Here is a 14520-nt window from a genome sequence, read left to right as displayed (position 1 = left end):
GTTAGTAAACTTGCTGATGACACAAAGGTTGGGTGTGTTGTGGATAGTGTGGAGGGCTGTCAGAGGTTACAGCAGGACGTTGATAGGATGCAAAACTGGGCTGAGAAGTGGCAGATGGAGTTCAACCCAGATAAGTGTGAGGTGGCTCATTTTGGTAGGTCAAATATGATGGTAGAATATAGTATTAATGGTAAGACTCTTGGCGGTGCGGAGGATCAGAGGGATCTTGGGGACATTCATAGGACATTCAAAGCTGCTATGCTGGTTGACTATGGTTAAGAAGGCATTCAGTGCATTAGATGTCATCAATCATGGAATTGAATTTAGGAGCCAAGAGGTAATATTTCGGCTATATAGGACCCTGGTCAGACCCCATTTGGAGTACTGTGCTCAGTTCTGGTCGCCTCACTACAGGAAGGATGTAGAAACTATAGAAAGGGTGCAGAGGAGATTTACAAGGATGTTGCCTGGATTGGGGAGCATGCCTTATGAGAATAGGTTGAGTGAATTTTGTCTTTTCTCCTTGGAGCGACAGAGGATGAGAGGTGACCTGATAGAGGTGTATAAGATGATGAGAGTCATTGAACTTGTGGATAGTCAGAGGCTTTTTCCCAGGGCTGAAATGGCTAACAGGAGAGGGCACAGTTTTTTAAGGTGCTTGGAAGTAGGTACAGAGGGGATGCCGGGGGTAAGTTTTTTTTACGCAGGGAGTGTGAGTGCATGGAATGGGCTGCCAGTGACTGTGGTGGAGATGGATACGATAGGGTCTTTTAGGAGACTTCTGTATTGGTACATGGAGCTTAGCAAAACAGTGGGATATGGGTAACCTTAGGTAATTCCTAAAGTAAGTACATGTTCGGCACAGCATTGTGGGACAAAGGGCTGTAGGTTTTCTATGTTTCTATATTAAACAGATGCCACCTTATTCTGAAACTGCTCCCTCTGGCACAGGCTCTCTCATGAGAAGTGCGTAGAAGAGGTTTAGCAGGATGCTGCTATGATTAGAGGACATGGAGAGGTCGAACAAACTTGGGCTGTTTTCTCTGGAGTGGCAGAGACTGAGGGGAGATCTGAGAGAGGTTTGTGAGAAGCACCGGTTGAGAGGACAGCTGGCGTCTCTTTCCCAAGGTTGAGATGCCTAATACCAGACAGCATGCATTTAAGGTGAGAGGGCATAAGTTCAGAGGAGATGTGTGGGGCAAATTTTTTACACAGAGTGCTGGGTGCCTGGAGTGAGCTCCCTAAGCTGGTGGTGATAGAGGTGTTCAGAGGCTCTTAGGTAGGCTTGTGAATATGCAGGAAGTGGAAGGATATAGACATTGTATGCACAGAAAGGACTGGGCATTTGACTACTGATGAAAAGACCTGTTCCCCTGCTGTAAGAACCATCCTCCCAGCAGTTACCCTGTCCAGAACCCTCGGAATCTTACATTTTCATGAGATCACCTCTCATTCTTCTGATCCATGCACAGAGTCCCTACGTTGCCTCATGGGGCAGCCACTCTGTATTCAGAATAGTTCCATGAAATGATGTTTTTTTCTTCAATTGGATGAGCAAAATTGTTCATCAATCAGCCTGTAGTTCCTCATTTCTTGCCTCACTCCCTTTTGAACAGTGTTATTCACATTGACATTTTTCCAATCCCCCTGCACTACCTCTACAACCTAAGGACTTTTAGAAGAGCGTAGCTTTGATATTCCAACATCCAATTGTTCAGGCATCCAGCATCTGGCTCAATCACTGTATTGCTTTATCATTGTCACATACACCGAGATACAGTGAAAATCTTGTTTAGCATGCCTTCCAGAGAGAGTGTTTCATTGCACTGAGGTAGTACAAGGGAAAACAATAACAGAATGCAAAATAAGGTGATACAATGACAGAACAAGCAGTGTAGTCAGGCAATAAGGTGCAAGTTCATAATGAAATTGTGAAATCAAGAGAACAAAGAGACTTCAATAGTCTTATAACAGCAGGATGGAAGCGGAAAGCAAAGAAAACCTGCAGATGCTGGAAATCCAGAGCAACACACACAAAAAATGTTGGAGGAACTCAGGCAGCCTTTGTGGAAAAGAGTAAACAATTGATGTTTCAGATCCTTCATCAGGACTGGAAAAAAGGACTGGATGAGAAGTTAGAGCAGGGAGGTGGGAAGGAGGGGAGGAAGAAGTACAAGCAGGTAGGTGATAGAAACCGGGAGAGGGGGAGGGGTGAAGTGGAGTTGGGAAGTTGATTAGTGAAAGGGATAAAGGGCTGGGAAAGGGGGAATCCGAGAGGAGAGGACAGAAGACTATGGAAGAAAGGGAAGGAGGAGAAGCACCAGAGGGAGATGCTGGGCAGGTAAAGGGATAAGGTGAGAGAGGGAAATGGGAATGGGGAAGGGTGAAGGGGGTGGAGAAAGGCAAATACCAGATGTTTAAGAAATCGATGTTCATGCTTCATGCACAGGTTGGAGGCTGCCTAGACAGGTGTTACTCCTCCACCCTAAGCGTGGCCTCATTGGGGCAGTAGAGGAGGCCATGGACTGGCATGTCAGAGTTGGAATGGGAATGGGAAGTAGCATTGAAATGGATGGCCACCGGGAGATGCCGCTTTTTCTGGCAGACAGAGCTTAGGTGCTTGGTGAAGCTGTCTCCCACTCTACGCCGGGTCTCACTGATATACAGGAGGCCACACCAGGAGCACCAGATATACAGTAGATGACCCCAGCAAACTCACAGGTGAAATGTTTCCTCACCTGGAAGCACTGTTTGGGGCCCTGAGGGAGGAGGTGTAGCACTTGTTCTGCTTGCAAGGATAAGTGCCAGGAGGGAGGTCAGTGGAGAGGGATGAATGGACAGGAGAGTCATGCAGGGAGCGATCCCTGTGGAAGGTGGAAAGTGGAGGGGAGGGAGGGAAAGATGTGCTTGGTAGTGGGTTCCTATTGGAGATGTCCTTGAGCCCGGTGGTACATGCTTTCAGGCTTTTGTATCTTCTGCCTGTTGGGATAGGGGGAACCACACACAAAATGCTGGAGGAACTCAGCAGGTCAGGCAGCATCCATGGAAAAAAGTACAGTCGATGTTTCAGGCTGAAACTCTTCGAATATACTCTATTCCACAGAGGCTGCCTGGCCTGTTGAGTTCCTCCAGCATTTTGTGTGTGTTGCTCGGATTTCCAGCATCTGCAGATTTTCTCTTGTTTGGGGATAGGAAGAATGCTTGGGGTCTTTGATTATATGGCTGCTTTACCGAGACAGCAAGAAGTGTTGACAAAAGTCCATGAAAGGGAGGTCGGTGTCCCTAATGTGTCCATAACTCTCTGCAATCCCTTTCATCCAGTGCAGAGGATCTAAGCCAGGATGTAGCCAGAAAGGTGCATAAATACAATTTAGTCTAGTCGCAATGCAGGTTATTCCGAGGAAGTTACGATATCACCATTCCTTGTCATACATGGAGGTTACAGTATTCCTATTACAGTACTCCCAGGGGGTTACAGTATCCACATTACAGGGTATACCCCAGGGTTTACAGCGTCCCCAGGACAAGTTATAACCAGGAGGTTACAGAATTCATATTAAAGTCCCACAAGCAACAAACAATTTGCTGAAAGATTTCAGTGGGACCAAGGTGTCAGAGGAAAGTCAATGTTTCAGGTTGAAACCCTGCATAAGGTTTGAACTCGTACGGTACATCCACAACTCCTTTCCTCCCACTGCTGGGCCCACTGAATTCTTCCTGCACGTTGCTGCTACAGATTCCAGCACCCGCATATTCTCTTGTGCGTCCGGGGAATTCACTATCCCGTTACGACCGTTTTACCCAGGGACAAGCGGCGTTAACCAGTGTCTGTCAGAAACCCAGCTGGGGTCCCACAAGTGGGACCGGACAACTCCGTGCTGACCTCGGTCTCCGCGACCGTCCTACCAAGGTTTACAGACTATCTATCCCGTACGCTGTTGCAGGCGGTGCGATCCAGGGCAGACCTGGGATTTGAGCTGATGTGGTCCGTGCACACCGCCGGCTGGGCACAGTGGGGACCGAGGCCTCCGCCCAAGGAAGGGCGAGTCCTGAGTGTACACGGGATGTATCACATTCCGACGGCCAGTTCTTCCTCGAGGTCTCCCGGGAATGTTGCGCTGTGACCGTGTTATTCTGCATACAGGAAATCAGGACTGCGTGACGGCTCCCTACAAACTCCTGTTGTCTCGGTTTGGGTGGGGCGGGATTGCCGGTCTGTAAATCACAGAGGGAGCGACAGCAGACCGGGGGATGGGAGCACAGAGACATGGTATCCCACTTCACCGTGACACAGTGACTGTACGTACCGGAGTCTGCCTCGGCCTCCCACATCGCTGTCATCTCTGTACTCAGACCCGGTAGTGAGTGACTGAGTACGGGGAGAGAGACTTACAGAGTTATTCAGACTGACTCTGACACCGGGTGTGACTCCGGAGGAGTTATGTCGTGAGTGAGACACAGAAAACTACAGCCCAGAAATAGGCCCTTCGGCCCATCTAGTCCGTGCCGAGCCTTTTAAATTGCCTAATCCCATTGATTTGCACCCTGACCAGAGCGTCTTTCCATACCCCTTCCGTTCATTGTCCTATCCAAACTTCACTTAAACGTTGAAATCAAACTCGTATCCACCAGCTGGCAATTGGCTCCACACTCTCACCACCCTCGGAGTGAGAGTTTCCCTTCATGTTCCCCTTGAAAGAAACTCGGATGGTAGTTTGCCTGCCAGGTGCCAGGGTCCGGGATGTTTCAGATCGCGTCCAAGATATCCTGAAGTGGGAAGGTGAACAGCCAGAGGTCGTGATACATATTGGTACCAACAACACAGGTAGGAAAAGGGAAGAGGTCCTGAAAACAGACTACAGGGAGTTAGGAAGGAAGTTGAGAAGCAGGACCTCAAAGGTAGTAATCTCAGGATTACTGCCTGTGCCACACGACAGTGAGAATAGGAATAGAGTGAGGTGGAGGATAAATGTGTGGCTGAGGGATTGGAGCAGGGGGCGGAGATTCGGATTTCCGGATCATTGGGACCTCTTCTGGGGCAGGTGTGACCTGTACAAAAAGGATGGGTTGCACTTGAATCCCGGGGGACCAATATCCTGGCGGGGAGGTTTGCTAAGGCTACTGGGGAGAGTTTAAACTAGAATTGTTGGGGGGTGGGAACCGAACTGAAGAGACTGGGGAAGAGGCGGTTGGCTCACAAATAGAGAAAGCTTGTAAACAGTGTGAGAGGGAGGATAGGCAGGTGATAGAGAAGGGACGCGCTCAGACCCAAGGCTTGAGATGTCTATTTTAATGCAAGGTGTGTTGTGAACAAAGCGGATGAGCTTAGAGTATGGATCAGTACTTGGAGATATGATGGAGCCATTACAGAGACTTGGATGGCTCAGGGACAGGAATGGTTACTTCAAGTGCTGGGTTTTAGATGTTTCAGAAAGCGCAGGGAGGGAGGTAAAAGAGGTGGGGGCGTGGCACTGTTGATCAGAGATAGTGTCACAGCTGCAGAAAAGGAGGAAGCCATGGAGGGATTGTCTACTGAGTCTCTGTGGGTGGAAGCTAAGGACAGGAAAGGGTCAATAACTCTACTGGGTATTTTTTATAGACTACCCAACAATAGTAACAGGGACATTGAGGAGCAGATAGGGAGACAGATTCTGGAAAGATGCAATAGTAACAGGGTTGTCATGGTGGGAGATTATAATTTCCCAAATATCGATTGGCATCTCCCTAGAGCAAGGGGTTTAGATGGGGTGGAGTTTGTTAGGTGTGTTCAGGAAGGTTTCTTGACACATTAAGTAGATAAACCTACAAGGCTGTACTTGATTTGGTATTGGGAAATGAACCTGGTCAGGTGTTAGATCTCTCAGTAGGAGAGCATTTTGGAGATAGTGATCATAATTCTGTCTCCTTTACAATAGCATTGGAGAGAGATAGGAACAGACAAGTTAGAAAAGCGTTTAATTGGAGTAAAGGGAATTATGAGGCTATCAGGCAGGAAATTGGAGGCTTAAATTGGAAGAATGTTCTCAGGGAAAAGTACGGAAGAAATGTGGCAAATATTCAGGGGATATTTGTGTGGAGTTCTGTATAGGTACATTCCAGTGAGACAGGGAATTTATGGTAGGGTACAGGAACTGTGGTGTACAAAGGCTGTAATAAATCCAGTCAAGAAGAAAAGAAAAGCTTACAAAAGGTTCAGAGTGCTAGGTAATGTTAGAGATCTAGGAGATTATAAGGCTACTAGGAAGGAGCTTAAGAAGGAAATTAGGAGAGCCAGAAGGGGCCATGAGAAGGCCTTGGTGGGCAGAATTAAGGAAAACCCCAAGGCATTCTACAAGTATGTGAAGAGAAAGAGGATAAGACGTGAAAGCGGACCTATCAAGTGTGACAGTGGGAATGTGTGTATGGAACCGGAGGAAAGAGCAGAGGTACTTAATGAATACTTCAGTATTTACAATGGAAAAGGATCTTAGTGATTGTAGTGATGTCTTGCACCAGACTGAAAAGCTTGAGCATGAGATATTAAGAAAGAAGATGTGCTGGAGCTCTTGGAAAGCATCAAGTTGGATAAGTCTCTGGGACCGGATAAAATATACCCCAGGCTACCATGGGAGGCAAGGGAGGAGATTGCTAAGCCTCTGGTGATGATCTTTGCATCATCAATGGGGATGGGAGAGGTTCTGGAGGATTGGAGGGTTGTGGATGTTGTTCCTTTATTCAAGAAAGGGAGTAAGAGATAGCCCAGGAAATTATCGACCAGTGAGTCTTACCTCAGTGGTTGGTAAGTTGATGGAGAAGATCCTGAGAGGCAGGATTTATGAACATTTGGAGAGGTATAATATGATTAGGAGTAGTCAGCATGGCTTTGTCAAGGGCAGATCGTGCCTTATGAACCTGATTTAATTTTTGAGGATGTGACTAAGCACATTAATGAAGGAAGAGCAGTAGATGTAGTGTATATGGATTTCAGCAAGGCATTTGATAAGGTACCCCATGCAAGGCTTATTGAGAAAGTAAGGAGGTCTGGGAACCAAGGGGACATTGCTTTGTGGATCCAGAACTGGCCTGATCACAGAAGGCAAAGAGTGGTTGTATACAGGTCATATTCTGCATGGAGGTCAGTCACCAGTGGTGTGCCTCAGGGATGTGTTCTGGGACCCTTACTCTTTTGTGATTTTTATAAATGATCTGGATGAGGAAGTGAAGGGATGGGTTAGTAAATTTGCTGATGACACAAAGCTTGGGGATGTTGTGGATAGTGTGGAGGGCTGTCAGAGGTTACAGCGGGACATTGACAGGATGCAAAACTGGGTTGAGAAGTGGCAGATGGAGTTCTGTGCTCAGTTCTGGTCACCTCACTACAGGACGGATGTGGAAGCCATAGAAAGGGTGCAGAGGAGATTTACAAGGATGTTGCCTGGATTGGGGACCATGCCTTATGAGAATAGGTTGAACGAACTTGGCCTTTTCTCCCATCAATCTGCTATGTTCTATGAAAAATAAATCTGTGTAACTCAGGTCCTCCAGTTGGGCAGCTTCCTTGTAAATTTTCCTTGTACTCTTTCAGCCTTGTTTACATCTTTCCTGTAGGTAGGTGACCAAAACTATACACAATACTCCTAATCAGGCCACACCAACGTCTTATGCAACTTCAACACAACATCTCAATTCCTGTACTCAGTACATTGATTTACAAAGGCCAATGTGCCAAAAGCTTTCTTTGTGACCCTATCTACCTGTGATGACACTCTCAATGAATTAAGGACCTGTATTCCCAAATCTCTTTGTTCTGCATTAAATTCCAACTGCCATTTTTCAGCCCATTTTTCCAGCTGGTCCAGATCCTGCTACAAGCTCTGATAGTCTTCCTCACCATCCACTACACCACAATCTTGGTCTCATCTGCAAATTTGCTGAACCAGTTAACCACATTATCAACCAGATCATTGATATAGATGACAAACATCAATGGATCCAACACTGGTCCCTGCGGCACTGTATTATTCACAGGCCTCTACTACCATTCTCTGGCTTCTCCCACAAAGCCAGTTTCTAATCCAATTTACTACCTCATCCTGAATGCCGAGCGACTGACTTTCTTGACCAGCCTCCCATGCGGGACTTTGTCAAATGCCTTGCTGAAGTCCATTTTGATAACATCCACTGCCTTGCCTTCATCCACTTTCCTGGTAACTTCCTTGAAAAATCTCTACAAGATTGGTTACTCACGACCTACCATGCACAAATCCATGCTGACTATCCCTAATCAGTTCCTGTCTACCTAAATAATCATATATCCAGTCCCTTAGGACTAGAAAGGACTAGATAGGGTGGATGTGGAGAGGATATTTCCTATGGTGGGGGTATCCAGAACTAGAGGACACAGCCTCAAAATTGAGGGGCAACCTTTTGGAACAGAGGTAAGGAGGAATTTTTTTAGTTAGAGAGTAGTGAATCTGTGGAATGCTCTGCCACAGACTGCGGTAGAGGCCCAGTCCGTGGGTATACTTAAAGTGAAGTTTATATTTTCCTGATTGGTCAGGGCATCAAAGGATATGGCGAGAAGGCAGGTGTGTGGGGTTGAGTGGGATCCGGGATCAGCCAGACTCGATGGGCTGAATGGCCTAATTCTGCTCCTATGTCTTGTGGTTTTAGAATATCTTCCAGCTATGATGTCAGGCTCACCAGCCCATCATTTCTTGGTTTACTCTTAGACCCTTTCTTAACAGCAGAACAATGTTAGCTACCCTCCAGTCCTCTGGTACCTCCCCTGTCACTAAGGATAATTTAAATACCTCTGCTAAGGCCCCTGCAATTTCTGCACTTGCCTCACACAGGGTTCGAAGGAACACCTTGTCAGTGTCTGGAGATTTGTTCAGCCCAATTGGACTCAAGACAGCAAACACCGCCTCCTCTGTAATCTGTACTGGTCCATGACCTTGTGGCTGCTTTGCCTCACTTCTATAGACTCTGTGTCCATCTCCTGAGTAAATACAGACACAAAAATCCATTTAACATCTCCCCCATCTCTTCTGGCTCCATGCATGGATTACCATTCTGATCTTCCAGAAGACCAAGCTTGTCCTTCACCTGGTCTACTAGGGCTTCTTTCATCCCTCCTGACTTCTTCCTTAAGTGTTCTCTTGCATTTCTTGTGCTCCATAGTGCCTCATTTGTTCCTACTGTTTGCACCTTCTTTTTTTTCTTAACCAGGGCTTCAATATCTCTCGAAAAACAAGGTTCCCAAAAAGAGTTATCCTTGCCTTTTATTCTGACAGGCATATACAAGCTCTGTACTGTCAGAATTTCACTTGTGAAGCCTCCCTCTTAACAAGTACACCTTTTGCCAGAAAACAACCTGCCCCAATCCACACTTACCAGATCCTTTCTGATACATCAAAATTGGCATGTCTCCAATTTAGAATCTCAACCGAGGACCAGCCCTATTCTTTTCCATAATCGCTTTGAGACTAATGACATTATTACAACAAGATGCAAAGTGTTTCCCTCCTGTCACCTGCCCTGTGTCATTCCCTAACAGAGATCAAGTATTATACACTCCGTCATTGGGATGGATCAAGGAAACTTTCCTGAACACATTTGAATAACTCTATCCCATTTAGTCCTGTTACAGTATGGGGTTCCCAGTCAACATGTGGAAAGTTACAATAACCTACATTTGCAACCTTATGTTTCTTGCAACAGCGATCTGTCTACAAATGTGTTCCTCTAAATCCTGCTCACTGTTGGGTGGTCTGTAATATAGCCCCATTAATGTGATCATACCTTTCTTATTCCTCAGCTCCACACATAAAGCCTCACTAGATGAGTTCTCCAGTCTATCCTGACTGAGCACTGCTGTGACATTTTCCCTGAGTAGTAATGCCATCCCTTCTGCTCTTTCATGTCTAAAACAATGGAACCCAGAATACTGAGCTGCCAGTCCTGCAACCAAGTCTCACTAATGGCTACAACGTCCTAATTCCACGTGTTGATCCATGCCCTGAGCTCATCTGCCTTTCCTCCAATACTTCTTGCATTGAAATATACACTACTCAAGATGTTTCTCTTGGGTCTGGTCCACAGGCTGAGATACAACAGTGAAATTCACGTGGATGGTCACTTGTTGCCTTGACTTCCTTCTACATGTGCAACTTCCATGTTGAGTACCTTAAAAACATCTCTTCTTTCATGAATTTTGACAACCTAGTAGAAATCCAATGCTTCTTGTAATCAAACAAACCTCTGAAAACCAGTCTGTAATTGCTACTTCATCAGTGCTGATTGGATGGAATGAGCAAGATGGAGCTTTTCTCTGTAGAGAAAAGGAGGAGTGAATCTTTTCATTCCAGGGATCATTCCTTGAACCTCCTCTGGACCCTCTTCAATGTCAGCACATCCTTTTTTTAGATAAGGACTGCTCACAGTACTCCAAGTGAGGCTTCACGAGTGCATTACAAAGCCTCAGCATTACATCCTTGCTTTCATATTCTACTCCTCCAAAAATGAATGCTAACATTGCATTTGCCTTCCTCACCACCAACTCAACCTGCAAGTTAATACTTAGGGAATCATGCACTAGGTCTCCGAAGTCCCTTTGCACTTCTGATTTTTTGAATTTTCTCCCCATTTAGAAAATAGTCTATGCCTTTTTTCCTTCTACCAAAGTGCACAACCATACAATTCCATACACTGTATTCCATTTACCATTGCTTTACCATTCTCCCAACAGGTCTAAGTCCTTCTGCAGACTCTCTGCTCCTTCAATTCTACCTGTTGCCCCACCTACCTTCATACTTCCAAATCATTCACAGACAGTGTGAAAAGAAGTGGTCCCAACATCGATCCCAGCGGACCACCACTAGCAACCGGCAGCCAACCTAGAAAAGGCTCCCTTTATTCCCACTCTTTGCCTCCTGCTGGTCAGCCAATCTTGTATCCAGGCTAGTATCTTTCCTGTATTACCATGAGCTCATATCTTGTTAAGCCTCATTTGTGGTACCTTGTCAAAGGCCTTCTGAAAATCCAAGTAAACAACATCCACTGACTCTCCTTTATCTGTCTTGCCTGTTATTTCCTCAAAGAATTGCAGCATCTGGAAATCTCATTCTCATCCATACAATCTCCTTTCTGTTCCCCTAACTAATGAATCCCCCATCACCTATTCTTCCCCCTTCCTTTATGAACCACAGAGCCGCACTCAGTGGCAGAGACCTGACTGTTTTGACTTTCCTCTCTAAAATGGTGAACCTGTGGTTGAGGGGGACAGTCACAGGGGTATTCTGCACTGGCTCCTTAACCCCTTTCCCCTTCCCGACTGTCACACAGTGTCCTGTGCCCTGCACATTGGGTGTAACTACCTCTCTTAATCCAGAGTTCATCCAGTTCCTGATCCAACACCGTAACGTGGATTGTGAGAAGCTGCAACTGGATGCACTTTCCACTGGTGAAATCGTAAGGGACACTCGGAGAGACTCTGGGAATAACCCAAAGGGAATCTGGGAGTGTCTCTGTGATGCTGGAGTGACTGTAGGAGTAACTCAGAGACTCTGGGAGTGATTTGAAAAGAATTTGAGGACATCTCTGGGAGTGATGCTGAGGAAGTTGTTGGGAGAGACTTTAGAAGTGACACTGGGAGGGTTGGGAATGATTCTGGGAATGACTTCTTGAGACACTCTGGGTGTATATTATGATCTGGATTTGTCAGAGTCCATCAGAATGTCGTTGAGCGGGAGCTGCTGCTTGTGAGCTTCCTGCAATCCAGTCTTCCCACATTTCTTACACTTTGAGATACATTTTATCTTCCCACAGCTCCCAGCTTCTTGATTACTAGTAAATCAAATACTTGGCATAGAAAAGTGCTGTGGTCAGCTCTGCCACTGAACCTTCTCACAGGGAGACCAAAGGATGGAATTCCACGGGGTGATTCCACGGGGAGGCGAATGGATGGAATTCCACGGGGTGATTCCACGGGGAGGCGAATGGATGGAATTCCACGGGGAGGCGAATGGATGGAATTCCACGGGGTGATTCCACGGGGAGGCGAATGGATGGAATTCCACGGGGTGATTCCACGGGGAGGCGAATGGATGGAATTCCACGGGGTGATTCCACGGGGAGGCGAATGGATGGAATTCCACGGGGTGATTCCACGGGGAGGCGAATGGATGGAATTCCATGGGCTGATTAAGGAATGGAGCTCCAAGGGTAGACCAGGGCATGGTGAGAAGGCTGAGGGATAGAGCTGCAGGGTGGAGTGGCCAGGGTGTGGGAGGGCAAGATGCAGAGTCAGAGGGTGAGGTTCAGGGAGTGGAGGTCAGGGTACAAGGGTCAAGGTTTGTGGGGTCAGAGTGTAGGCTCAGGAGGTGGCTAACAGGGTGAGGGGTCAGGGTGTGAGGAGTTGGGGAATGGAGACCAAAGTGAAAGGCTCAAGGTATGAGGGAAATTGGAGGGAAGGGGTCAGGGTGCAGAGGTGAGGTTGTAAATGGTCAGGGTGAGGGTCTCATGGGTTAGTGGACTATTTTTGCTGGGAGCACCCCGTCTCCTGGGTACACAGGCACACACCCTGCGGCGGGCTGAGGGAACCCACAGATCCCTGTCGCGGGGTGGAATGTGCAGGGTGGGAGGGGGGAATTGGAGAGCGGGATGAGGCTCGGGGACGGCGGGGAGTGTGGGGAATATTCTTTGTCAAACGACGGCGCAGTGTTTGCACCAGTGATCAGTTCACCACCTTGGCTGTTGGGACATCCAACTGAGCACTGTCCTGCCCTGCATCTTGTCCTCATCACTAAGCAGGTTCAGCTCATGGACACAGGTGGGGGAGAAAAGAGAAGAGGGAGACAGAGAGAGGGACAGGGAGAAAGAGTGGGGCTGAAGGAGAGGGAGAGGGAGCTGCTAACTTGTTGAACTGAACCCTACCTCACTGCCCTGCTTCCTGTTGTCACAAACCCTCAATGGACGCCGATGCCTCTGTCTGTGATCCACTAACCTGTGGTCTCCCATAACCCCCTCCACCCCATCCCCACCTCCTCTGCAGCAACATGTCGGACGCCTTGGCTAGTGCCACCTGCGGGCACTGCCGCTCACACTTCGACCCCATGGAGCGAATCGTCAATAGCAACGGGGAGCTCTACCACGAGAAGTGCTTTGTCTGTGCTCAGTGCTTCCAGCAGTTTCCAGGAGGAGTCTTTTATGAGGTAAGGGCTTTTCCTTCGGCGGCTGACAGTGCAAAAAGTATCTAGACGAGCTGTTAGATCGCCAAAGCATAGACAGCCAAGGGCCAAGTGTGGGTAAATGAGTTCAGTATGGAGTACTTGCTGGTGGACGATGGGGCGAAGGGCCTGTTCATTAGCTTTCTGAACCCTACAACCCCACCAACGCTTAAAACTGTAAACTCTTGAAAACCAGAAAATGCTGGAAACACTCAGCCTGCCGGGCAGCATCCACGGAGGGAGAAATAGTATTAATATTTCTGGTCTAGGACCTTTTGCCAGAACTGGGAAGGAGATAATATAGGTGGTTTTAAGTTGTAAAGAGAGTGGGGTAGGGATGGCTAGGACAAAGGGCGAGTCCAGGGTTACCATGGAGACAAGTCATCTAATAAAATAGATGAACCGGATGGTTAGACACTTCCTTGCCAGGGTATTGTTGCTAACAGCAGGGTTATGGGACGTCCACATTACCCAGAGGCCGGGCTGTACAAACGGAGTGAGGTTATCTGAACCATTAACACGAGTGGAGGGCTTAACGCATCAGATACCAACAGAGCCCAGCTCTGCCCCCTGTTGGCTAATCTTTACACTTCTCCGAGGGAAGTCCCTCTAGATGTGCAACAACACCGCTCACCTCTCCTCCGTGAGCTTGGAGCTCCATCACTCAGACAGATAACAGTCGGCCATTAAGCTACTGAGATGAAAGAGCAAGCCAGAGCCCACACAGTCACAAGGAGAATGTGCAAACTCCACACAGACAACGCCAGAGGTCAGGATCAAACCCAGCACCCGGACGTTGTGAGGCAGTGGCTCCACCTGTTACGCCACTGAACGAAGAGCGTGCCATCACTGTCCCTCCTGATAGTGAGCCCACTTTGTCAACCCTCACACACTAATCACTGGAGGATAAATTGCACATGCCCCCTCCTGTAATAGAAACAATTCTCACAGGTAGCACAATCCCAGGGACAACAAGCCCCCCCACCCACCGCTCGCTGTCAAACTGTATACACTCAGTATATGTTTGAGCTGTGTGGGCCGAGGGCTGTGGCAGTGAGAGACAATCTGAACGTCTGTCAGCTGCTGATGATTTTTCTCTCCTTTCTTCCAGTTTGAAGGCAGGAAGTACTGTGAACACGACTTCCAGATGCTTTTTGCACCTTGCTGTGGACAATGTGGTGAGTACTCATTCCGATGTTCCAGATGTGTGTGTGAGTGTGTGAGAGAGAGTGTGAGTGAGTGTGTGAGTGTGTGAGCGTGAGTGTGAGTGTGTGTCTGTGCATGTGTGTGAGAGTGAGAGTGTGTATCTGTG

At 47.5% G+C, this 14520-nt stretch overlaps 1 protein-coding gene across 2 annotated transcripts in view; it reads left to right on the top strand.

The window, feature by feature from the left end:
- LOC140725312 (LIM and senescent cell antigen-like-containing domain protein 1) overlaps window positions 1–14520 on the top strand; it is a 198490-nt gene that overhangs the window by 12191 nt on the left and 171779 nt on the right. For both annotated transcript variants that reach the window (XM_073040624.1, XM_073040625.1), the window contains exons 2-3: window positions 13034–13193; window positions 14320–14386. In XM_073040624.1, the coding sequence (XP_072896725.1) occupies window positions 13034–13193; window positions 14320–14386 (227 nt within the window). The remainder of the gene's footprint in view (window positions 1–13033; window positions 13194–14319; window positions 14387–14520) is intronic.

The sequence above is a fragment of the Hemitrygon akajei genome, chromosome 3 (genome assembly GCF_048418815.1).
Source record: "Hemitrygon akajei chromosome 3, sHemAka1.3, whole genome shotgun sequence".
Taxonomy (NCBI): Eukaryota; Metazoa; Chordata; class Chondrichthyes; order Myliobatiformes; family Dasyatidae; genus Hemitrygon; species Hemitrygon akajei.
The sequence above is the reverse complement of the archived record's forward strand: the minus strand, read 5'-3'. Positions and strand labels throughout refer to the sequence as shown.